Source organism: Sciurus vulgaris (genome assembly GCF_902686455.1).
Source record: "Sciurus vulgaris genome assembly, chromosome: 9".
Taxonomy (NCBI): domain Eukaryota; kingdom Metazoa; phylum Chordata; class Mammalia; order Rodentia; family Sciuridae; genus Sciurus; species Sciurus vulgaris.
In genome coordinates this window covers 145393848-145418089 of record NC_136469.1, presented here as the reverse complement: position 1 = coordinate 145418089, position 24242 = coordinate 145393848, and the positions used below count along the sequence as shown (strand labels likewise).

Sequence of the window (24242 nt, the reverse complement as noted above, 5' to 3'; positions counted from 1 at the left end):
TGCTGGACCAGTCAGTCACCACACTGGCACCAGAACTGGGGAGAAGACGGCACTGGTGTCCCACTCTCAGCACAGCCAAGCAAGTGAAATTCCTGCGGACCACTGAAATCACTGACAATTGCTGTTTGATAGCCACTGACCAGCTCGGGGCTGCCTCTTCTTTAAAAGGGCATACAGATGCCACGCCCTGGGTCCCTAGAATCCTGGGACACATCCTTGTTCTGATGCCATACAGCTGGTGCTCCTAATAAACTGCACAAGAACTTGGAAGTCTTTCTGAGAAGCCCTTTCGAAACAGGACAGAACAAAATGAGAAAAGGGAATAAAATGCACCTGTCCTGACCAATCAATATCTTTTTGTTGCCACCAGAGATTAAACTGGAGCATTTAACCACTGAGCCACATCCCCAGCCCTTTTTATATTTTATTTTGAGACAGGGTCTCACTAAATTGCTTAGGGCCTCACTAAGTTGCCCAGGCTGGCTTTGAACTCACAATCCTGCCTCAGCCTCCCCAGGCCCTGGGATTACAGGTGTGCATCACCGCACCCAGTTCTTTCAACATCGTGCTAATAGTAAAACCCACAACTATTTGTTTTGGAAGCAGGTTCTTAGTTTAAAAGTACCTGGGAAGGGCTGGGCATGTGGCTCAGTGGTAGAGCACTTGGCTAGCATGTGCAAGGCCCTGGGTTCCATCCACAGTACCACAAAATAATAGTACCGTTAATATGGAGCAAAAGTGCATGAGAATGAAAGTCAATCACTGTAACCCATTAAATCAACTGGCTAACAAAGAAAATTCATACCATCACATCAGTAGATAATGGAAAAAACATTTGACAAAATCCACCAACACCCATTCGTGATAAAAACTTGGCAAATAGGAAGAAAGGGTACAATCTGAACGTGTCCCCTCCAAAACTCAGGTCTTGTCCAGGTAGCAGTTCTAAGAGTGGGGCCCATGGGAAGCGACCAGCCATGAGGGTCCCTCTCTCCCACCACATGGGCGCACCTCCCTCCTGGAGGGCACGGCCAGAGACTCGGAGCCTGCCAGCACCTTAGCCTTGGACTTCCCAGCCTCAAGAATTGAGAAAATAAACCTCTGTCCTTGCAAATCACCTAGTGTGACATCATTCCACCCAGGTTCCCAGGTCCAGCTCTGACTGGGCTAACACTGGGTACCACTGGCCTCAGGAGCAGGCTCGGTCTGTTCCTGAACTTCTCCCGACTTCTCTTCCCCTGCTAATTTCTTTTCCCCAGGCAAGTCACAGAAATCTCATCTTAAATCTCATCAAATGTCACCTGTCTGACACGACCCCCACTAAGAAGCCGTCCTGCCCCTGCCCTCGAGGAAGGCATGCCCAAGGACCTCGTCAGAGGCAGTCTGTCAGCCTCTGTGTCCAATCGCATCTCCACTCGGTCACACCATGTAATGACTCCGTAACCACCCTAAAGGCGGGGCTCAGGAAGCTTCTGGACAGTGGACCCAGGGAGGTTCCACAGGAGGGTGGACAGAAGTCACCCCTGCACTGGGAAGGTAGCAACCTCAGCTTCCCAGAGACCTACATCACACGTACACTCCTGTGCTCAGGGCCCCTCCAGGCTCCACACTCTGCGTCCTTCATCGAGCCACTCATCTTTGTTCTTTACAACATCCTCTACATGTAGGCACAGTGGTGCATACCTGTATCCCATCGACTCGGGAGGCTGAGGCAGGAGGGTCTCAAGTTCCAGGCAAGCCTCAGCAACTTAGTGAGGCCCTGTCTCAAAACAAAAAATAAAAGGCTGGGGATGTGGCTCAGTGGTTAAGCAATCCCCAGAACCCAAAACATACACACACACACACACACACACACACACACACACACACACACATACGTACATCTCTCCTCTACGTTAAACTTGCAAATGTAAGTATGGTGCTCCTGAGTTCTGGTTCTGTGAGCAGGTTAATCAAACCTAAGGAGGGGGCTGTGGGAGTGTCAATTTATAGCTGGTCGTCAGCAGTTCCAGAGGCCCAGAGCTGCAACTGGGGCTGAAGTGGTGTCTCCATGCAGATGGTGTCAGGACTGAACTGACCCCACTGCACCCTCTGCAGACTGATGGCTTGCCTGCCCATGAGCAGTAAGTTCACACCTCCTGAGGCCAAAAAAGCTTCAATGCTGGCTGTCGTGGTAAGAGAGCACAGAAGTTTGTTTCTCTAAAACACACCCAGCATCAAGTATCCTGTTCTACCAGCAAAAATGAAAAAAGAAAACTTTCTCAACTCGATAAAGAGTATCTACAAAAACCTAGAGCTAGCATCACATGTACTAGCAAGAAATGTGAAGCTCCCCACTACACGCAGGAATGAGGCAAGGATGCCCCTCACCACGGCTTGTCAACACGCAGCAAAGCCCAGCTGATGCAATGAGAAAGGAAAGGAAAGAAGGGTCCACAGCCCAGGACGAAAGCAGTAGAACTGCCTTTGTTCTCAGATGACATGGTCACCTCTGCAGAAGATGTAGAAGAACTGACTGACTCTGGAATAATGAGCCATTATGATGAGATTGTAGGACTGAACACACACAAGTCACCACTTTCCTCTACACCAGCAACGAACAAGTGGAATTCGAAATTAAAAACACAATACCATTTACATTAACACCCAAAAAAATGACTAAGGAATAAATCTAACAAAATATGTACAAGATCTATACAAAGAAAATTACAAGGCTCTGAAAGAAATCAAACCCTAAATAACGAGACAGAGTCCCCACCCGTGCAAAGGAAGGCTCAGTGTTGCCAAGAGCCATTTCCTCCCAACTTGGCATACACAGTCAGGACAATCTCAAACCTCTGAGCCCACTGAAGACACTATAACAAAATGCCACAGACCAGGTGGCTTGTGACCAGCAGAAATAGATTACTCACCGTTCCAGCTGGTGTGGTAACTAGTGAGGGCCTGCTTTCTGGTTCACAGATGACCATGTGTCCTCACATGGTACCCAGGGCAAGGAGGAACCATGGTGTTTTCTAAGGAACACTAATCCCACTCCAGGGACATCTGCCCTCACGCTCTAAGAACCTCCCAAAGGCTCCACCTCCAAATTCCACTGCATGTGGAGTAGCTGTCAGCACGATACTTCTGAGAGGACATAAACAGGCTATTTTTCCTCATCTGTGGAAGCTGGAACAAAATAGGGAAAGGAGATGGGGACTCAACTATCATGAAGATACAGGGAAGATCACAGGAGTAGGCAATGGAGGAAGGGAGGAGAGACCAGCAAGGTGAGGAAACACGGAGCGAATTTAACAAAATCATGTCATGTGCATGTGCATATACCCCACAAGAAATTCCACCGATTTGTATACATAGAAAGTACCAATCAAAAATACATAAATAGCCAGGCACAGTGACGCACACCTGTAATCCCAGCATCTTGAGAGGCTGAGGCAGGAGGGTGGCAAGTTCAAAGCAAGCCTCTGCAACTTAGCAAGGCCCTGAGCAATGTAGCCAAGCCCTGTCTCAAAATGAAAAACAGAAAGGGCTGGGGTGTAACTCAGAGGTAGAGCAGCCCGATTCAATCCCCAGCACAAAAGGAAAAAAAAGAAATGCCACACAACCCTGAGGTACCCCTGTACTCCCATTACATGGCCAAAATTCAGAACCCAGACGCCAAACGCTGAGGAGGACAGAGAGCAACTCCTGCTCACTGCTGGGGGATGAGAAATGGTGCAGCCACTCTGTGAAGCAGTCTGGCTCTTTCAAACACTCACCATGTGATCAGCTGTCATGTTCCTTGGCATATAACCAAAGTGAAAACTTCTGTCCACAGAAAACTTGCCCAGATGTCTACAGCAGCTTTATTCATATCGCCAAAACTTGGACACATCCCATGTGCCCTTCAGCACGTGAGTGGACAGATAAACTGTGCATCTGTACAAGGGGGTGCTATTCAGGGCTAAGAAGAAATGAGCTACCAAGAGACACATGAGCAGACACGGAAGAAACTTAACTGCATTAAGTGAAAGCAACCAATCTGAAAAGGTCACACGCTGCGTGACTCCAGCCACGAGGGTGCTGCCCAGGTGGGCAGGGGGATGAACAGGTTGGGAAGAGGGGGTCTTCAGGCAGTGACACCACCCGTGACACACTTGTCAAGTCCACAAAACAGTAACACCAAGCGTGAACCCCAGGTCAGCTCTGGACTTGGGTGACTAGGTGTTACGGTAGATTCTCAAGGGGAACCATGGTGCCACCCTGGTGGGACGCTGATAGTGAGGGAAGCTGCGCAGGAGCAGGCAAGGGGAAGATGGGGACTCCCTGTACCCTCTGCTCCATTTTGCTGTGAACCTAAAGTTGCTCTAAGAAATATAGCAAATTTTTTTAAATGTACAGAAACCAAGCTTCACATGGTACCTCTGAGAACCAACAAAGGAAAAGGAACTTGAGTCTTAAAGTACAAGTCCTCACTGTTATCTCTCTACCGGTCAGTGCACTCTGCACATCATATGGGAGAAAATAAATGCTTCCCAGTTATTCAATCTGAGAAAAGGGCACAAGGCCAGCTCTGGTCAGCTGGGTGGAAAAGCATGCATAGACCCCAGTGGGCCTGCACACTCCTGGGCTCCCTGAGCAGTGACTTCTCCTTTCTGGCCCTAAGTTTCCTGGAACTAAAATTAAGAAGGAACCACCCAGCGCACACCTGGAATCCCAGTGGCTTGGGAGGCAAAGGCATGAGGATCCCAATTCCAAGGCCATCCTCAGCAACTAAGCAAGACCCTGTCCCAAAATAAAAAATAAAAAGGGGATGTGGCTCAGCAGGTAAGTGTCCCTGGATTCAATCCCCAGGGCCATAAAAAATGGACCCCCATTTCATGAGACCTCAAGGAATCAAATTAACTACCATGGAAAGCACCCAAGTGCCTGAGACAAGGTTTAAATTATGACCTATGCTTACAGCAAATGCTTAGAAGATTTGTATCCAATTTCCCTTGGGTAAAATATCATTGCAGAAAATACTAAAAGGGTTTATATAAAAATTTTTAATTTGTTTTTTTAAAAAAATGTTTTTAGTAATTCCAGCACACCAGTAAAAAGTATCTAAGGGTTTTCTTGGTTCTTCTCTCTACCAGTAAAATCATATTCTCTCAGAAAGGAGGTTCCTCATATTTCTGTTCCCTATGCATACGAGTGACATGAGCCAATGTCTCACCACTAAAAAGCTCCCAGTGCATCTGCTTTAAAAACAATGACTGCTTTGGCATTCCATCTTACATACTTGAACAGAAACAAAAACTGCTCTTTCTGTGGCCCCCAAATCCAACCTAAGTCAAAAAAGAAGGATTCATACAAAGTCACAGAACAGTTACCAGGGCAGCTTTTGCTTTTTGGTTTGTTCTTTGCAGTGCGTGAATGAACCCTGCACCTTGGGCATCAAGGCAGCCCCTCACACCGCCACCCGCTGTGATATTCCGATGGAATCACAACTGTGCTAGAAAGCTCCAGAAACAAACTCCAAGTTCACAGGACAAGAAGGGGAACCATTTATCAAGCCACAGAAAGGGATGCAGCGCACCACGCCCAGCACACACTGAGGATTCAGGAGGGGGACAACAGCTCTAAAGGTAGGGAAGGAGAACTGTCTGAAAGAATGACCACCAGAACTTCTGCACTGGCTGACTCAGTTTCAGGAAAGGTCACTATTTCTAAACAATTTCCATTCGGATTTTGAAGTAATAGTTTCAGAACAAAACAAAACTGTTCCCCAGCCTTCTACCTTCAGAGCAAGAGGCCGGACTTTCCCTCTTGAACTGGCTTTCATGAGGGACAGAGTGACTGTGAGATGACAGCACAGCAATCTGCACCAGTGATGCTCTGTGAATGGCGTGCCACAGAAGCAGATTCCTGAAGCCAGATCAACCCTGGCGCACGACGTCCTCAGAGCTGAGAGGTCACCATCAACTCAATTAAGTCACAAAACTAGCTTGAGTTAGATAAATAAATACAGATGTTGGGGGTGAGGCTCATGGTAGAGCACTTGCCTAGCAAGTGTAATGCCCTGGGTGCAATGCCCTGGGTTTCATCCCAGAAAGGCCAAGAAAATAAAAGAGAGAGAGGGAGAGAAGAAAATAAAATTAACTTAAAGTTACGAGGGAAGCTTAGAATCAAAGAGGTACCCAAAGATGGACTACAAAGTCAAGAGTCAATGGAGGGGCTGGGGTTGTGGCTCAATAGTAGAACACTGGCACATGTGAGACACTAGGTTCATCCTCAGCGTCACAAATAAATAAATAAATAAATAAATAAATAAAGGGTACTGTGTCCATCTACAACTAAAAAAAATTTTAAAATAAAAAAAAATAAAAAATAAAAAGTGTCAATTGAGCACAGGCCTGAGGCTGAGGCAGAAGGATCACAAGTTCAAGGCCATCCTCAGCAACTGGGTGAGACCCTGTCTCAAAAAAAATAATAAAAAGGGCTGGGGTGTAGCTCAGTGGTGAAGCACCCCTGGGTTCAATCCCCAGTACAGACAAGAGCCAATGTCACACAGATGGAGTGATGAAACCTCAGATTCGTGATTGTACTTCAGATCAGACAAAATGAAATGCAAGCTCCACAGTAAGACAGGAGCCGCCATCTACACCTAGTGCTCCCTTCTCTGCTCAGCAAAGTCCTAAAGCCACTTACTGGGGCCTCGCCAGCCTACACAGGAAAAGCGGCTCCAGATTCCATTTGAGTCACCTTGTGCAGGTCGCTGGGGATGGTCCCCGTCTCGTCTGGGTCCACCTTTGGGGCTTCCTTAACGTGCCGCTGTTACCTCCTCAAATGTCCTCCTTCTCCTGGTCTACGATGGGAACGACAAACACGTGAGCCCCAGAAAAGGCTGTGGCCACCCAGCTCTGCAAGGCGACAGCAAAGTTGATTCAACAAGTCAAGCGCGTCCCTTGCAGTGCGTATAGGGGCTTGGATCGGCAAGATGGATCCGAAGGGCCCCGAAGTATCGGGGTCTTGGGCTGCGCCGGGGCCTGGGATGGTCAGAAGGGGTCGCCGGGTGCGGGGTAGTGTTGAGGTATTGGGGGGGTCCCAGGGCGCGCGAAGGTCCGAGGGTGCACCAGGGTCCCGGGGCTAACGCAGCGTGCGCCGGCAGGGGAGGGGGTCCAGGAGCGCGGGGCCAGGGCAGGTGGGACGGGGTCGCCGGGTGTGCGGTGAGTTTTGGGGTGCTGGGGGTCCCGGGGTGCGCGGGGCTCCGAGGGCGCGCCAAGGACCCAGGCGCGCGGGGCCCTGGGCTGGCGGGAGGGAGTCCAGGGCGCGCGCAGTGCTGGGGTGCCGGCTGCAGGGGGTCCCGGTGTGCGGCGGCGAGGGCGCGGGGCCGGCGCCGACAGCGGCGGAGCGCGGCACGGGCTGCCGGCCGAGCCGCTGGGTACCTGCGCGGCGAGCGGCGGGCGGCGGCCGAGGTGGGGCGGCGGGGGCCGGCCGCGCAGGCCGCGCTCCTCGCATGGGCTCGACGCGCCCCAGCCGCGGCGGAACAAAACCGCGGCGACGCCCCGCCCCCTCCGGCCGCCCTCATTGGCCGCCGCCGCCGCCGCCGCCGGAGCCGTCAGCCGTCGCCCGCCGCGCGCCGCCGCCGCTCCGTCCCCCCGGCCTCGCCGCCGGGCGGAGCGACGCCGACGCCGGCGCCGCGTGGGCGGAGCCCCAGCGCCCCGCCCCGGGCCCGCCCACCGCCCCCGGGAGCGCGGCGCGCGCAGGCATCGGCCACGCCCCAGGCCCGCCCCCGCCCCGGCTGCGGCCCCGCCCCGTGCGCCGGCGAGCGCGGGGGCCACGTCCTCCTTGCCGGCCGGGCGAAGGTAACCGCAGCGACCCGCGGCGGCGGGCGAGGGCGCTGGGCCGGGAGGGCCGGCGCATCCCAGCCTGAGGCCTCCCCGCCCGGGGTCCTCGGGACGTCGCTGGCCCTCTCGCGATCTGCAGCGTCAGCTGCTCTGCGAACTAGGCACTCGGGTGGTGCCAGGGCGGACAAAGCGCAGACGAGAGACGATCGGGCCGGTGCCGCCTGCGCCTAGTAGGCCCAGGGTGCCCGGACTTGCCCGGCCTGCCCAGGTGAAGCGCGCCACCCGCGGGTCCCGGGCTCCACGTCCAGCCTCCCAGCCCGGCCGGGTCCACTTTTCTCACTGTTAAGAAGTTCTAAGGACTGGGAAGGAAGCACTCAACTGCCTGTGTTTATAGTTAGAATGATTTTTCACATACAAACACCAAAAAAAAAAAAACAGAGATCAGTGTTTTAAAAGTCTAATATGCAGCCAGGGTGCAGGACACAAGACCAACACACGTCACAGACAACGACATGGAATTTTTTAGAAAGTCTCACTTTCAACTATCAGGTCCCCGTGAGTGAAATGATAAGGTTGAACCTTTCTGGGAAGGCTACAAAACACAGAGGGCTATTAAAGAACCTGAATGACAGTCATGCATGTTCATGGATAGCTGTGATTTGGATCTTAATGTCCCCCAAAGGCCCATGTGCTGAAGACGTGGTCCCCAGCTTGGGGCCCAGCTGGGAGCTGGTGGAACCTTCAGGAGTGGGGCCCAGCTGGAGGAGGTAGGACACTGGGGCATGCCCTCGAAGAGGGCATCGGACTGCTAGCTTCCACCATCATGTACCACAGGCCCAAAGCAACAGGGCCAAACCACCATGGGCTGAAACCTCTGAAACCATGGGCCAGGATGAACCTCTCTGTTAAGCTGACTTATCTTTATACATTTTGTCACAGGAATGCAGATAACACAGAGATGGCGGTTTTTCTCTAAATCACCTGTAAACACAAAGCTTTTGGTGATGCTTGCCAAGCTGATGCCAGCATTCATTAGGAAGAACAAATGGCCAAAAGTAATTCCACTCTAAAAACAGCAGGGCAGGAGGTTGCTTGCCTCCCAACTCAGAAGCCACAGTGAGCAGGCAGTGTGGCTCAGCACAGGGAAAGCCTTGAACCAAGCAAGGCGGAGTCCAGAAACAAGCTGCTTCTCTGTACTGCCAGGGAGGGTGTGGGCTGCGGCTGGTCCAGAGTACCATTGATTCTCTTTGTTTTTGTTTTGGTGATGGTGCTGGGGATTGGACTGAGGTCCAGGCATGCTATGTCAGCACTACACCACTGATTATCCACAGGGAAAGAGCATCAGATCACTACCTCTTGCCTTCTACAAAACCAATCCCAAAGCAATCAAAGCAAAACCTGGAAGAATATCCTTATCTAACTGGAAGCAGGAAGGAAGGAGAGGGAGAGAGTAAGCGTATGTGAGTGCGAGTGTGTGAGTGTGTGTGTGCGCGTGCGCACACATGGTACTAGGGGATAGAACCCAGGATCCCTTTACCACTGAGCTACATCCCCAGTCCTTTATATTCCTTTTTGGTTTTTGTTGTTTGGGGTTTTTGTTTTGTTTTGTTTTAGCTTAATAGGGCAGGATTTATTCAAGTGAGAAGAGGCAGAGTTCCCACAGGGCAAGAGGGGATCTGATAGGTTGCCCAGGATTTTAAAATAAGTCACAAAGAAGTGCAAACCAAACAGGAAGATTGATGTGTTTGACCAAATCACACCTGTTTTTCTTTGGTACTGAGGATCTGCTGCAGTAAGTCTAAGCACTCTGACACCAAACACTGCAGGCAACACACAGCCAGCGGGCGGGGTAACGGGAAGAGGATCGCCTGCTCAGAGGGCAGAGCACCAGGGTCTTGCTGCCAGATGAGGGAGAGGCCACTGTGGCCTCTCCAGCCACAGTGGTGGCAGCACTTAGAGGGTCATTTGGGCCCAGGAGTCTGAGCAGCCTGGATGACAAAACAAGACCCCACCTCAAAACAACAGTGCCTCTCAGAAGCACGTAAGGTGCTGGCAGGACACCACTAGAGGTGATGTGCCTTCTCTTCAGGATGAGTACAGGCAGCCACCTCCCCCTTCTTTTGACTATTTGTAATAGACAGTTTTTAATAAGAAAAGCACATACTTCCAGTAATGACAGCGCCCTGGGACAGGAGGAGATACTCAATGTGTGCCAACGTGCCTGTCCCACAGGGAAAGATGGAGGCCTGCTGGACAGCCAGGAAGGGCCCAAGTGAGTTGGATGTGAGACTGAGGGTGGACACCAACCCTGGAGACGGTGGCACAGGTAACCAGGAAACCCAGGGATCCACCCCTTAGCACTGGCCAGCAAAGCAGAGGTGTGTCTGTGCCCCAACGACCAGGTTCCACTGAATTCCCTGAAGAAGCTAGACCCACGAGCAGGACATGGCTGAGAGCATTTATGTCCCGGGGCACAGGGTGCAGCAGCCACCCACTGGCTCCCTTGCCCAGGAGGACACTGGGCAGCAAGGGCTCACCGTGGGGGCAGGGCAGGTGCCAGAAGGCAGAAGGGCCCTAGAAGCCTGAACTCTGCCAAAACAGCTTTTAATTACTGCTTTTAGAAAAGGGGAGAACACGCTGGGTGCAATGGCATACCACACCTGTAATGCCGGCAGCTCAGGAGGCTGAGGCAGGAGGATCACAAGCTCAAGGCTAGCCTCAGCAACTCAGTGAGACCCTAAGCAACTTAGCAAGGCCCTGTCTCAAAAAGAAAAATAAAACAGGTTGTGGATGTGGCTGAGTGGTAACATGCCCCTAGGTTTAATCTCCAGTACCCAAAAAAGAAGAAAATGATAATAACCACTCGTGGTTCATGAATCAAATAAAAACCCAGGATTCTGAGCCAATAAGAAGTTGAAAAATAGGTGAGGAGAGACCCAGTATGAGTACCCAGCCAGAAACCAAGTCCCCAGACAGGACGCCTGGCTCCATCCTCCTCCTCCTCCTGGGTCCCCCTCTGCAGGGGTTCCAGCTCAGGCACTCAAGCATGTCTGATGGGTTCGCCTTCTTCCTACTGAAGATCAAGCTGTGCCATCTCTGGCCATGACCCCCACAGCTTCCCCACAACGGGCAGAGACTGCTGCAACGTTGCCTGGCTGGCCCATGCCCTGGAGCAGGCCATTCTCCACACCAGCAGGAAACGGAACTTCCCAAGAGCACAAGCAAGAAACAGCCATCGTGACCACAGGGGCCACTGATTCCGCACTTCTCAACTGAGGCAGAGGGATACACACACAACCCAGCAACTGCTGTCTATTCTCCATCTCTGCAGTTTTGTCTTTTCAACAATGTTTAGAAAAGAAGTCACACAGAGCCAGGTGCATTGGCACCCACCTGTAATCCCAGTGACTTGGGAAGCTGAGAGCAAGAACTCCCACCTGGCCCCACCCTCTGAGGTCCCATGGCCCCCCCACAGTGCCACCTGGGGGGCACAGTTAGCCACGTCCACCCACGGCAGTGATGCGGATGCACCCCTCTGCCCACTCAGCCTGCCTGCCTGCGGCCTCGAGGCCTGCTAGGCTCCCCTGCAAGCCTGGCATGCCTGCTCTCCCCTGGCCTCCATCTCTCAGGGTGCTGTGCAGCAGCAAGTGTTGGATCCCACAGGTGCTTTGTGGGATGTGCACTGAGGACTCCGGCATGGAAAGCACACGCAGGTGGCGAAAGCTTTCAGAAGTTAACTTGCTTCCACATGCACAGGTTCCTGATGGTCAGCTGTAGGGCTGTTTGGGTGGCTTCTGTAGAACTGTACATGTGGACACGAGCTCTTTCTAGTCTGCAAGCTTCTGATTTCCAACCCTGCCCGTTTTTTCTTTTTTTTTTTCTTTTCTTTTCTTTTCTTTTCTTTTTTTTTTTTTTTTTTTGTGGTACTGGGCAGGAACCTGGGCCATGCACTTGCTGGGCAGGTGCTGCACCAGGGAGTCGCATGCCCAGCTCACTCCTGACTTGCACTGCAGCAGCTGACCACGTCCTGCTGCCTCCTCTGAGTTGCTCTCTGCTGTCTGCTGCTCTGCCATGGCTGCTATCCTTCTAATGGCTGGGCTCTCAAGTTCTGCCCTTTGGGGTTAGGGGTGGACACACTCACATAGCCTATATGCACAGGACCCTACTCCTTAAATCTGAGTGGGATTTGACTTTTTTTTTTTTTTTTTTTTTTTGGTACTGGGCACTGAACCCAGGGCTGCTCTACCACTGAGCTACAATTTTTTCTTTGGAACCAGAGATTGAACCCAGGGACACTTAACCACTGAGTTGCATTCCCAGCCCATTTTTATATTTTATTTAGAGGTAATCTCACTGAGTTGCTTAGGGCCTCACTTAGTTACTGAGGCTGGCTTTAAACCCATGATCCTCCAGCCTTAGCCTCTAGAGCTGCTGGGATATCAGGTGTGCACCATCACACCAAGTTTCAAGATTCTTAAACATAAAGATATGTTTATATGCCAAGTCAGGTTCAAAGCCAACAGGCCAATGCACCAGTCTGCACAGCGCTTGATGCAACTTGCCCATGCAGGGGAATGAAAGATCCTAAAACCCATCAGCTCATCAGAAGAGATGCCCACCAGGGTCCAGAAAGCCCCAGGTGGCTAATCAGTTCAGGCAAGTGACTCACCTGGGAGACTCAGTGGACATCTTCCTACCAAAGGGAGGGAGGAGTCAGCAACCTGGTGGCAGAATTGCTGAGACAGGATCCTGACAGCAGCCAGAAACAAAGAGCTGCACGATACATAAGGAGAAAGCAAGTCAAGGGACATGGGATGACAACCCTGATAAGCTGACCCCATCTACACATGGAGACAGGAAAATGACTCACCAATGGGATGAGATAGCAATCAGCCTGGGACTGTGAAGAATTAATCATGCTGGACTAACTTAATTTAGTTCTGACACTTCTTGGTTCAATGTACAAGAGTCAAGAATAAAGACGACTTGATCCTAGCCTATTGGTTATTTGTAACACTCATAGAGGAAATACTAGATTATGTTCACACAGTAAGAGGCTAGAGCTGAAGGCTGAAGATTGATTTCCTTGGCGCTCAAGAGCCTTCCAAGAATTTAAATGTGCAGCAAAAGCCAGGAGCTGGGAACTCTTCCTATTCCATGTCCCTGTCATGCACCAGGCTTCCTCAGCTGCCCAACCAACTCAGGAAAGCCCAAGTCACCCTGCAGCCCCACCCACAGCCCGGCCTCATCATTACCCAGCTGCCTTGCCCTGGTCTGAGACCACCCCTGCCAAAATGGAGGATATACACACCCACCAAACCGAGGCCTCCGAGTTCCATTTTGATCACAGCAACAGCAGTGCAGGGAATGGCAGCAGTCGCTACTCAGCATGGCGAGGCTTCCACCTACAGCACACCAGGCCGAGCTCCTTTTCTGCCCCACTGACACATGCTCTTGGGTCCCTGGTCCACAGCAACTATGCAATCCAGCCAGCAGGGGATGTGGGCGGTCGCCAGCTAGCTAGGCTTGGCACAGCGCATGAATACCCTCCAGGTTTCTGGCTCTGCCCTCTAGGTCCTGGCCCACCAAGGTCTGTGTGCAGCTGGGGTTTTCTCAGTCTGCTTCCTGCCAGGGGATCTTGAAGGTCAGAGGTCTTCTTTCATTCTCACTGCCACAGGAGTCCAGGGCTCCTGCCACACTACCTCCTCCAGGAATTTCTGAGACCTGACTCTTACTGGCGTTCCCTAGAGCCACATCCATCTCTCTTCCAGATGAGCCCTCTGGATCCTAGGCTTCCATAGGACAAGCTCATAAGCTTAGCAGACCGAGTTTGTGGGACTCTAAAGGATTTAACAGCCATGCCCTCAGCTTCAGCCTGGACCATCCTCTGGCTGATGTTTGCCACTCATTTAATTTCACCTTCTTTGTCATCAGGAGAGGCTGAAGACTACACTGAGTATATTCAACAGACCTTCAATTTATTAATGCCCACATTCTCGTCCGGGCAGCAGAAGTCAGGAGGTGGTCAGCAAGCAGCCTAGAGCTGTGATCAGGAGCAAGTGGAGCTCAGTGCCTCCAACCCTACCACTATCTGAGGTGGCAGTCTGCTGCTCCCAAGCCTCTCAGCTTCACCATCTTAGAATTTCACTGCAGTCTGCACACTACACTCCCATCTCAGAGCTCGGCACTTGCTGCTTTCTGAGGGGTGACAAGTTCCTCACAAACAACCCCCTGTGCTTTTATCCCAATCTGACCTGAATGCAGCCTCACTCCCATCAGGGCAGCCTCCCATGCCAGAACCAGGACTGCCAAGGTCCCCTCACCAGGTGGCACAGGCAGGTCAGCACTCACATAGCACTGGGTTGTTCTCTCAATACCACGCTGCCCTCCCTGTGCACCACAGCAGAATCTCAGGGACGAAGTCATCAGGGCAGTAAGCCCATCCAGCAGCATCTTAGATTGGTTACGAGGTTTTTTTCCTTTTTATTTTTGCAACATCATTCCATACAAAAGCAATGAAAACACAAGTTTTAACAAGTTTACAATTGAATATCATCTGTACACATTATCATTTACAGCAATTTTACACGGTCGATTAACTGATTGTAAAAAACACTCTTTCTAAATCTCTGTTGCCTTAACTGTTTCATCAGTTAAGACCCTACACCTAGTGCTATTTACAAGTACCAAATTAAGACTTTAACTTACATAAAACCCTTTTATTAATTTAACATCTTTGTTCAGAGCTCTGTATGGTAGGGAAGAAAAACTTATTGATAAAAGACCTGAAAATACATTTCCACAAAAATTATCGGCTGTCTCACCCTGAAAATACTTTGTCAGGTACCTTCAAAGAAAAAACACCCTAAATTGGTCCTGTGAACACATGGTTAAGCCCACAACCAGCCCACCTGACGAGCATGACTGAGAGTCTGAGGATGCTGGGGAAAACCAGTTCATCAGCACTGGTCCTTCTACTGGGGAGTGGTACCATCACGCACCCGAGTTTGCTCAAGACTGCTTCACCACCAATATTTCTTGGATTCAGTGCCATTTACAATTTAAAACATGCAAAACACTCACTATACACAAAATTAATGTTTCTAAGAAAGTAAGGCAAGAACAACAACTCATTCTAAGACCGTGAACTGCTGACAGACACCACCCAGCTACCAGTGCACATTGCAGGTCTGTTTGGCAGACCTCCAGCTGGCCAGGAGGTGGCACCTGCTTCTCCTGGTGGCCACCAGGTGGCAGTCAGCTCATAGCCGAGAAGTCTTTCAAGGGTTCAGTTAAGCAAGCTTCCAAATCAAATTCGTCTTCCACTTGGCAGTCCACGTGCCTGACTTTGGTGGGTGTGCCAGCATACATGTCCTAGAAGACACAAGCACACAAATCGTATCTGTCCATCAGAGAGGCAGGCTTGCTGGATTCCAGTGCACATCAGACCTTATTTTAGCCAGAAGCTTCAAATTCCTGCCCACCAACTATCCACCCACCCCTGGCCCAAGGAACACCTCTGAGCATGGCTGCCTCAGCTAACAGGAGTTGCTATGACCCAAGACATCACCCAACTGTGACCCGTGAGGGTATGACTCTTCAATTAAAATTTTTCTTCAAAAGTTTAACCAAAAAGGGAAAAATTTAAGCCAGCATAGTGGCACATGCCTGTGGTCCCAGCAACTTGGGAGGCTGAGACAGAAGGATTGCCAAGTTCAAGGTCAGCCTCAGCAATTCAGTGAGACCCTGTCTCAAAAATAATGAGTGGAGATGTGGTTCAGAGTGGTAAGGCATCCCGGGTTCAATCTTCAGTATTTAAAAAAAAAAACACCACCATGATTTGAGATGGGATGGTTCAGGTCTGAAATGTCCCCCAAAGGCTCACAGGTTGAAGGTGTGTTCCCCAGTGCAGCCATGTTCAAAGGCGGGATGAGGAGGCTCTCATCTCACAAACCCATCAATCCCCTGAAGACTTTTAACTTGATGGTATTATGGGAGGTGGATCCTGAATGGAGGAAGGTGACTTGGGGCATGCCCTGGAAGAGAGTATCTGGTTCTAGGGCCCTTCCTCTTCCCCCATTTTCTGCTTTCCTGATGCTATGAGCTAAGCAGTTTTCCTCCACCAAGTCTTTCCACCATGTTCTGCCTTTCCTCAGGCCCAAAGCAATGAAGCCAGCTGAACATGGACTGATACCTGTGAAATTATAAGTCAAATGAAATCTCAATTTCCTTCAGGATTTTGTCACGAGGACAAAGTCTAACAAGGTGTACTTCTTCAGAAGTAATCAGGGCTGGGGAGATAGCTCAGTCGGTAGTCACAAGGCCCTGGGGCTGGGGATGTAGCTCAGTAGCTCAGTAGTAGAGCACGTGCCTGACACATGTGAGGCCCTGGGCTCGATCCTCAGCACTGCATAAAAATAAATAAAATCAAGGTACCGTGTCCATCTACAACTAAAATAAATAAGGCCCATAGACAACTAAAAAATATTAAACATCATTTTGCTGTTCCTCTACTGGACATCTGTGTCACCTACTTATCACAACCAGATTGTGTGGTGTACAAAAGGTTATCTCACCAGGGAACAGGCAGGACAAGGCAACTCTGGGCTTGGTTTATATGTTCAAATATGGAACAGGGACTTATATAAAGCACAAACTGCTCAAGTGTTTATGTTTGAGCCTTTCACCTGTTTTTTACTTGCAACTCTGAATATTTCCATATGATAATATTGGGTAGTCTCCATTATAAAAAAAAATCTTTTTGGACTGGAGTTGTGGCTCAGTGGTAGAGAGTTTGCCTAGCATGTATGAGGACCTGGATTCGATTCTCAGCACCACATATAAATAAATAAAATCAAAGATCCATTGACAACTAAAAAAAATTTTTTTAAATAATTTCTTCATTATAAATTGCATTCATGCAGCAAAGTCTGAAAAAAAAAAAAAAGTTTCCAATCATTAACCACAGAACTGGAGACGAAGCAATCTGTGCACTACCTTTAAACAATTTCTCCCTTGAAAATTTAACTTTAAAAACCCCAGACAGCCAGGCGCAGTGGTGCACACCTGTATTCACAGTGGATCGGGAGGCTGAAGCAGGAAGATCTCAAGTTCAAAGCCAGCCTCAGCAACCTAGCAAGGCCCTAAGCAACTTAGCAAGACCCTGTCTCTAAAACACAAAAAAGGGCTGGGGATGTGGCTCAGTGGTTAAGTGCCCGAGTTCAATACCTGGTACACAGAACAAACAAAACAAAAACAAAGCCCCAGAGAACCATTTCCTTGTCTAGTAACATTCAGATGATTTCTATGCTACCAGTTCCCTAACATAAGAGAGACACTACCTGCAGCTCAATACTTGTGACAATGCTCACATAGATGCTGGATTCAGAAGGCAAAGGCCTTTTACTACAAATGGAAATGGCAGGACTCTTCAGCTGGATGATCCAAAAGCCTAACTTAAGGTTACTCTCTCAGAACTTAATCTTATGATCAATCTCACATTTCAACAAAGGGATCTACAGTAAAGAGTTCCTTGCTCTTATGCATTAGAACCAAACTTCAGCTCTAAATTCAGTTTATAAAGTGGTTATATCACCAACAATTCATCTGAAACATCCAGGCAAAAAGACGTAACTAAAGAAAGTACTTACAAAGTTATCCTGTGAGCTCGTCTGGGACTCAGAGCTGCTTTCAGTGGATTCAGTCTCCATTTCCCCAAGGTCTACAGGGTGTCTGTGAAATGAAATCCAACAAGGCTTGAAAGCCAGGACAGGACGGGGACAGTGGCACGTACCTATGATCCCAGCTATTTGGGAGGCCGATTATTAGGTTAGCCTCAGTAAGTGAGCAAGATCATGCCTGGAAATTTAAAAAGGAAGGAAGGAAAGAAAGAAAAGGGGGTGGGGCCTGAGGATGAAGCTCAGTGGTAGAGTGCTCCTGGGTTCAATTCCTAGTACCAAAACAGCAACAACAAAAAAACACCCCAATGGGGAAGATAACTAAACTAAACTTAAGAACTCTTCATAAGTGATTGACTTTTTTTTTTTGTTGGTACTATGGATTAAAGCCAGGGCCATGCATGTTAGGTCAGTGCTCAATTGCCAAACCATATCCCCAGCTCTCACTCAAATACTTCTGAGAATGTTATCTTTTAAGGCAATAGACAAAACCATCACACAGTCTTAAGACTTACTGAACACTATCTCTCCTAACTCCAGAAGGTAAATCCAATCCAATAGGCAAACTCCTCCCCACAATTTTCCCCACAGTCCCATGACTGGGGGATACCCAGCTAAGCCCTGAGAGTCAATCACTCTGCTCTGAGAACTTCCAGGAAAACCTGTCACCAGTGACACACAGCTCTCAGTCACTATGCCAATCAGAGAAACAGAACTAGCACGCAACGAAGACATACATTTCTTGCAAATCACACCCTTCTTCAGGTGGAGGATCCCAGAAGTGCAGAGCCACCTTCCAGAGCTTGATCTGCTGGTCCCATGACCGCCGGCTATACTTCTTAAATTTGTTGGGGGTCTTGGGATGAATGCCAGGTTGTCGAAGGTGTCTGTAGGAGAGCAAGGTCACCTCAGCACAGGCCTCTCACATTTCACATTAACTAGGTTAACCAGACTTTGAGACTAGCACTATTTGACAAAGTACAGATCAACTGAGTCTACAATGAGCCATGTATAAAGAAGCATGATTTCTTTAAATTTTACTACTCAAAATTTGCAATCTATTCCAGAAAAGTAAATGTTAATCTTGATGCTACAAAAAATTTCATGAAAATTCAGATGTTTCTGTATCCATCTGTATCTGTGCTTGGTAGAGGAGAGGCAAGGGCATGCTGCCTGAGAGAAAGGAGGATAAGACAATTTTTCTCTAGTTAGATCTTTACAATCTTTAGCAAACTCCCTTTCCCCACTGTATATTTTAATAACTACCTGTAAGACTGGTAGAATTGGTGAGAACGAATACTACCTGACATTTAAAAACACAAAAGTGACTACTATTATCATTTTGGGTACTTTTCAGATACCAATCTATTCACTTTGATTTGCACACAAGTTCCTATGAGTCACTGACGGGCAGTTCTCAGCAATGCCCAGGTCTGATTCAGGAAGTGCCAAGAAGACAAGACTACCTAGGGACCTCTTTAATATAGCGATCATAAGCAATAGTGTTCTTTCCGTAGTTGATCTGCTTCTGTCTTCGCATCAGGACACTTTCATCTGTCTCCACATCAGTTGGCACTGTAGACATTGACTCTTTTGAATCAGAACTGGGGGAAAAAAAAAAAAAAAGAAAAAAAAACAGAAGATTGAGAGAACAGCCTGGCATATAAGATCACCATGTAAGCTGTGCCAAGAAAGTGCTGGAATAGCAACCTCTGAGTTCCAAACCATATTAATCCCAGAACCTTTGTACATTTGGGGATTTAGTACATAATACACACTATTTCAAATCAGTGAGGAACAGACTAATCAATAAGTGCTATCAGGACAATCTGAAATTTAGTTATTATTTTCATTAACAAATTACAAAGAAATGTTTACACAACATGTACCTTCCTGATGATGATTTCCGCTCTCTTCCAAAGTCATTTATAAGGAGTTTTCTTTTATATCTGAGAGCAAAAAAAACAATGTTGTTTCTTTAAAGGTCTAAAATATAGCAATGCTTCTAGAGTTGAGAGCCACCAGGAATGAAGCCTCCTTCCTGGACAGTGAGAACACTGTTTTTTACACAAAACCAACCTCAGTTATGTCATCTTATAAAATAAAGGTAATCTGCCAAGATGGTGATTTAGAGCAACCAGGTGTTAAGAAAACCACCCTACAACACACGAAGGCTCTAGAGGCCAGAAGGAAAAACCTTGACAGCATCATCAGCCAGATCCCACTCTCGGCCAGACAGCCAATCCCACTCTTCCCTTGCAACCTCATCAGAGGTGGCTAACATATCTGTTCCCATCTACTTGTCACTTGTCAACTAAAACCCACTTGATTCAACATACTTCAACAAATCGAGTCACTCAGTCGTTTGGGTTTGGGTTGGATGGTATGTAGCAAAGGAGAGGAGGAACTAGAAACGCTGATAATATAATCAAGGGGATTTAAACAATGGTCCTATTATCTGAATGTAATCAGTCAAGGAAGGGGACAATCTTGTGCCTAACAGGCTGAAGACCAAGCCAAGGAAGGCATCCATCAAGAGCATAGTTCCTCACCTGGGCCTATCACGATGATGATAGTAAATGGCTATGGAGCTGGGACTGAGGGTGCAGCTCAGTGGCACCATATTCCCTACCCAGCATCACACAATGTGGGTCACCACTAAGGCACTGGAAAACAGTCCCAGGAGATGCTGATGCTGTCGTCTGGAAAACAGATTTTTGAGAACCACTGCTCTAAGGCACACCCTGAATTGAGTGCAGGATTCAAAATCCATAAAAACACATTAAAGTGGTCTAAAATGCATACCGTGCAATTTCTTTGTTAACTCTGGTCCTCATTTCATCTTCTTCAACTGCATTGGCCCAGTCTGAACACCGAGAACGGGGCTTAGGGCCTTCAGGAGTGGTAAAGCTGCAATGAAATAGAAATCTGCATTTGACCTCAAAGTACTTTCAGTTTCCTTTCACACTGTCAGGAAACATTCAGAGGCCATGCAGCAGAATGCCAACAAAACATGCTTCTGGAGTTGAATTAGATGCAAAAGAACCTCTACTCTGTAACTGACCAGTTCACTATTTGGACAATTCTCTAAAAGCCTTTCTGGGCTCCATTAGATGATTTCTGCCCACCAACCTTGTGCGAACACTGGTTAAACAATGGGGACACATCCACTGAGCGAAGAGGAAAAGTCAACAAGGCACTGTCTTGTTGTCTCACAGTAGTGAGAAGGACACCTACTATAGTTTATTCTTAAAACTGCAAAATGAGAAACCATTTTCTCATGGCTTTATAAAAAAAGATCTCAGATAACATGCTTAGTGCTATCCATGCAGTGACCAGCACACAGTAAGAATCAAGTGGAGTGGCTACTGTTTTCCTTTCAAGCACACGATTCAGAACCCATTACACACACAATTAAATCATGGATGTAAGCACAGTGGTCAGAGCCCTTGCTGCACTAGGGCCAACCACAGTTAAGTGCACACCTACAGTTGAGTCAAACTTAACCCAAGAGCTCAGTTCTATCAAAGTTTTGTGCCAAAAATCCTGGCAGTCAAAGCTTTTGACATGTCTTATTTATAGATTAGATGTAAACTTGTGTCTTTACTTTTCCTTCCCAACTTTTTATTTTTATTTTTTAAAGGAACCGGGGATTGAACTCAGGGGCACTCAAATCACTGAGCCACATTCCCAGCCCTATTCTGTATTTAATTAGAGACAGGGTCTCACTGAGTTGCTTAGCACCTCACTTTTGCTGAGGCCAGCTGGCTTCGAACTCCAATCCTTCTGACTCATCATCCAGAACCGCTGGGATTATAGGTGTACACCACTGTGCCCAGCTCCCCACCAACTTTCTAATAGCCCCTGTTGGTCTATCAAAACTGGACACTAAAAATTTCAACAACAAATAATGTCATGTGTTATAGTGGCAAACCAACTGGCATGCTTTGAAAAATATAACTGCAATAATAACTCGTTCATGTAACTATCTGCCCTCCTAAGTCACCCCTGAGAACCTTAAGGTGGATTTTAAAAATGGTTGGGAAAGTCTGAAAACAAATAGGTAATAAAGTGCAATTTAAACTGGCTCAATAGCTGTATTTATATAGAGTACAGCAAAGGGAGGCTTGTATACGGTTAGACAGCAAAGCCCCCAAATGGTGTAGCAAGAAGTCCAGGTCTGGGTCTCCAGACCCCCCAACAAGGACAGCTTAAAGGGTATGCACAAATGACCTTATGCAACCTCTCATATTTTGGTACCTTTTTTGATGCCAAAGCCCATTTCTTAGAAGAGGCAAATCATATGCCCAATCTACCCCATCGGGAAGGAAAGCCCACTGTGAACTACTTCTTCCCAAAGGGACTGCTTCTTGCCCTACCCCAACAAGACTAGCGTGGAGATGCAGCTAATTCTACGTGTCAGGTATCTCCAGGTATTCCCACATAGCACAAACATCAAGTGCAACGGCCCAGAGACAGAAGCTTTCCTTTTAAATTGGCAGAATAAGGCTGCACATCTGACCTATCTGCTAGACAGTTGCGGTTCATAACAGGCCATCTAGACATTGTAAGGATTAAAGAGGAAGGGTTTAGAGCTTGATCTCAGTAAGGTTTAGTTGCCTCCCGTGTCTACCTAGTCTAGGACTAGGTAGGATTCCTACTCACACCCTTCTCCCAAGTCTTTGAAGGTCATAAACATCAACTGTACGTACTACGCACCCTCTAGCCTAGTCCCTGATTCCCTCCCCACAGGAGGTCTGCGCACCCCCACCCTCTCTATCTGGGCAAATGACTCTACAATCAACACGGGAGCCTAGAGGCTCAAGCCACCGTGACTCCTCTTTCCTCTAGCCCCCAGGCCATCAACAAGTCCTCCGGGTCTGCCTTCCAAGGCCCACCCTATTCCAAGGGCTCCCCACCACCTTTGCCGCCCCATCTGGCCAAGGCACCCTGTCCTTCCATAGAGCTCAGTGGCATCCTTTCCTTGTCCTCTGGTCGGCTCTCAGGCCACACATCCCCACCTGAAAGCCTGGAATAAAATGTGGTACAGGGATCACCTCCCGTTTCATCCCAGGGTCCCTCGAGAAATCCTCCCCGAGCGACCCATCACCAGCTCCTCTTCTGAGACTCCTGGTCCCTCTGGGTTTCCCAGTTCCCCGGCCGTCCCACCCCAGGAGACACTGCCAGCGCACGTCTGGGCCACGTGGACACTCGGACCCCGCTCACCAAGTGGCAAGACCCCCGGCTGGGGTCGTGGCCGCGGCGTGACGCACCCTACCGAAGCCGCCGCGCGAGGCTCGGCCGAGCTGCCACCACGCCGCTTCCCCGCGGGGCCGCAGCACGAGGCCCCCGCGGCGCCGGCTCGGGCCGGAACCCGCTCCGCCGCCACCCCCGCACGCGCGCCCGGCCGGAAGTCCGCCGCCCCCCGCGCCGCCCGCCGGGGCGCAGGGCCCAGCCGCGGCGCCCACCTCTCGGGTCTGCGGTCTTCGGCCGGGCGCTGGTCCTCCTCCGCGTCCGCGGGCTTCCTGCGCCGCCCGTCCGCTCTGCGCTTCCGCCCGAGGCTCCATCTCGTAGGGGACGGCGGGCTATGGAGACAGAACGACGCCCGGGTCAGCGGCGAGACCCCGCCCCGCACGCGGGCAGGCCCCGGACACGCCGCCCCGCACACCCCGCCGTCGCACCGACCGCCCCGGACCCCGCCGCGGGTCGGCTCACCTGACGCCTCGGTCGCGGCGGCTCCCGTAGGCAGGCGGGCTTCGCGGCCGGCAGGCCATGGCGGCAGGGAGGGCAGCGGCGTGCTCGGCGCCGGCGCGACGGGCTGTGCGCGCGCCCCGCCCCCAACCGCCCTTTTGTGCGCCCCGCCCCGCCCCGCCCTCGGCGCTCCCGCGCGCGCGGGCCCGGAGAGACCACCAGGTCCGCGGAGGCGGGGGAGCCCGGCCCCGCTGCTTGGGCCTTGCGGGTAGACAAGGCTCGGGCCCAGGCCTAAAGGCCGGGCGGAGACGCGGGACCTCGCCCCCGGAGGCTGCCGCCCGGAAAGGTGAGCGACGCGGCCTACCTGGCTGAGGATAAGCGGAGGAACGGATTGCCCCCCTCTGGCCTCGAGACGGCCAGCTCTGCGGTAGCTCGGGCGCTGATTGGTCGCGCCTTCGCGGGCGGAAGGGTCTTGGCGGGAGATTCGACGCGCGCGCCGCGACCACACGGAATGGGCGGAGCGATCTGCACTTGGTTTGCCCGGAGGGCGCTTTAATGATTGGCTCGGACCAAGGGAGGAGCCTCTGATTGGCTTGGTGCAGGCGGGGCGCGCCTCCGCGCTCGCCGGAGCCCGGAAGCCGGCCCCGCTTCGGTCTGCATTCTGTTGACTTAAGCCACTGAAAGTTTGGAGGCTGAGGCAGGGAAGATGCCAAGCTCGAAGCCAAACTCAGCAACTTAGCGAGACCCTGTCGCAAAGTAAACAAGAACTGGGGATGTAGCTCAGTGGTCGCGCAGCCCTGGATTCTACCCCTGGTACTAGAGGGAAAAAAATAACAGCGTTAGCGTAGGCTCCGGCGCAGCGATGGGCGAGCCGTACTACGCGTCCTCAGGCGCACGCCTGCCACCGCCTGCCCGGCTTGCTTCACCGAGGCTTTGGGCTCCTGTTCTAGCGCCCACGGGCGTGGTGCTGGCGGCTTTCAGAATCCCGCCCACCCTGTGCCCAGCCCGCGGCCCCAGCAGACCGCACCCTGCTGCCCTCGCGCCCAGCCCCGAGGTGGAGCCG

The 24242-nt window shown here is 50.3% G+C and overlaps 2 protein-coding genes across 3 annotated transcripts in view; both read right to left on the bottom strand.

Annotated features, from left to right (window-relative positions):
* The window catches only part of FAM53A (family with sequence similarity 53 member A), a 30606-nt gene extending 22963 nt beyond the window's left edge, over positions 1-7643 (bottom strand). Inside the window, exon 1 of one of the 2 annotated variants that reach the window (XM_079154574.1) lies at positions 6673-7643. The gene's annotated coding sequence lies outside the window, so the exon portion shown is untranslated. The remainder of the gene's footprint in view (positions 1-6672) is intronic. The other variant, XM_079154575.1, reaches the window with a different exon arrangement.
* A 6627-nt stretch (positions 7644-14270) lies between these two features.
* Positions 14271-23923, bottom strand: SLBP (stem-loop histone mRNA binding protein). The gene is made up of 8 exons (XM_079154867.1): positions 23204-23923; positions 22957-23073; positions 20294-20398; positions 19378-19437; positions 18955-19092; positions 18226-18375; positions 17462-17543; positions 14271-15185 (listed from the first exon to the last, which is right to left on the bottom strand). Exons 1-8 carry the CDS (start codon positions 23260-23262, stop codon positions 15069-15071), a joined length of 828 nt encoding a protein of 275 aa, XP_079010993.1. The 5' UTR covers positions 23263-23923; the 3' UTR covers positions 14271-15068.
* Positions 23924-24242: the final 319 nt, after the last annotated feature.

Bases quoted from the DNA above. Each gene is read 5' to 3' on its own strand.
- SLBP (XM_079154867.1), bottom strand. From the start codon at position 23,262: ATGGCCTGCCGGCCGCGAAGCCCGCCTGCCTACGGGAGCCGCCGCGAC. The intron at 20,399-22,956 runs GTGGGCGCCGCG...ATTTCATTGCAG, and splicing joins GAAGACCGCAGACCCGAGAG to CTTTACCACTCCTGAAGGCC. The intron at 17,544-18,225 runs GTATGTCTTCGT...TTCATTTCACAG, and splicing joins GGGTGTGATTTGCAAGAAAT to ACACCCTGTAGACCTTGGGG.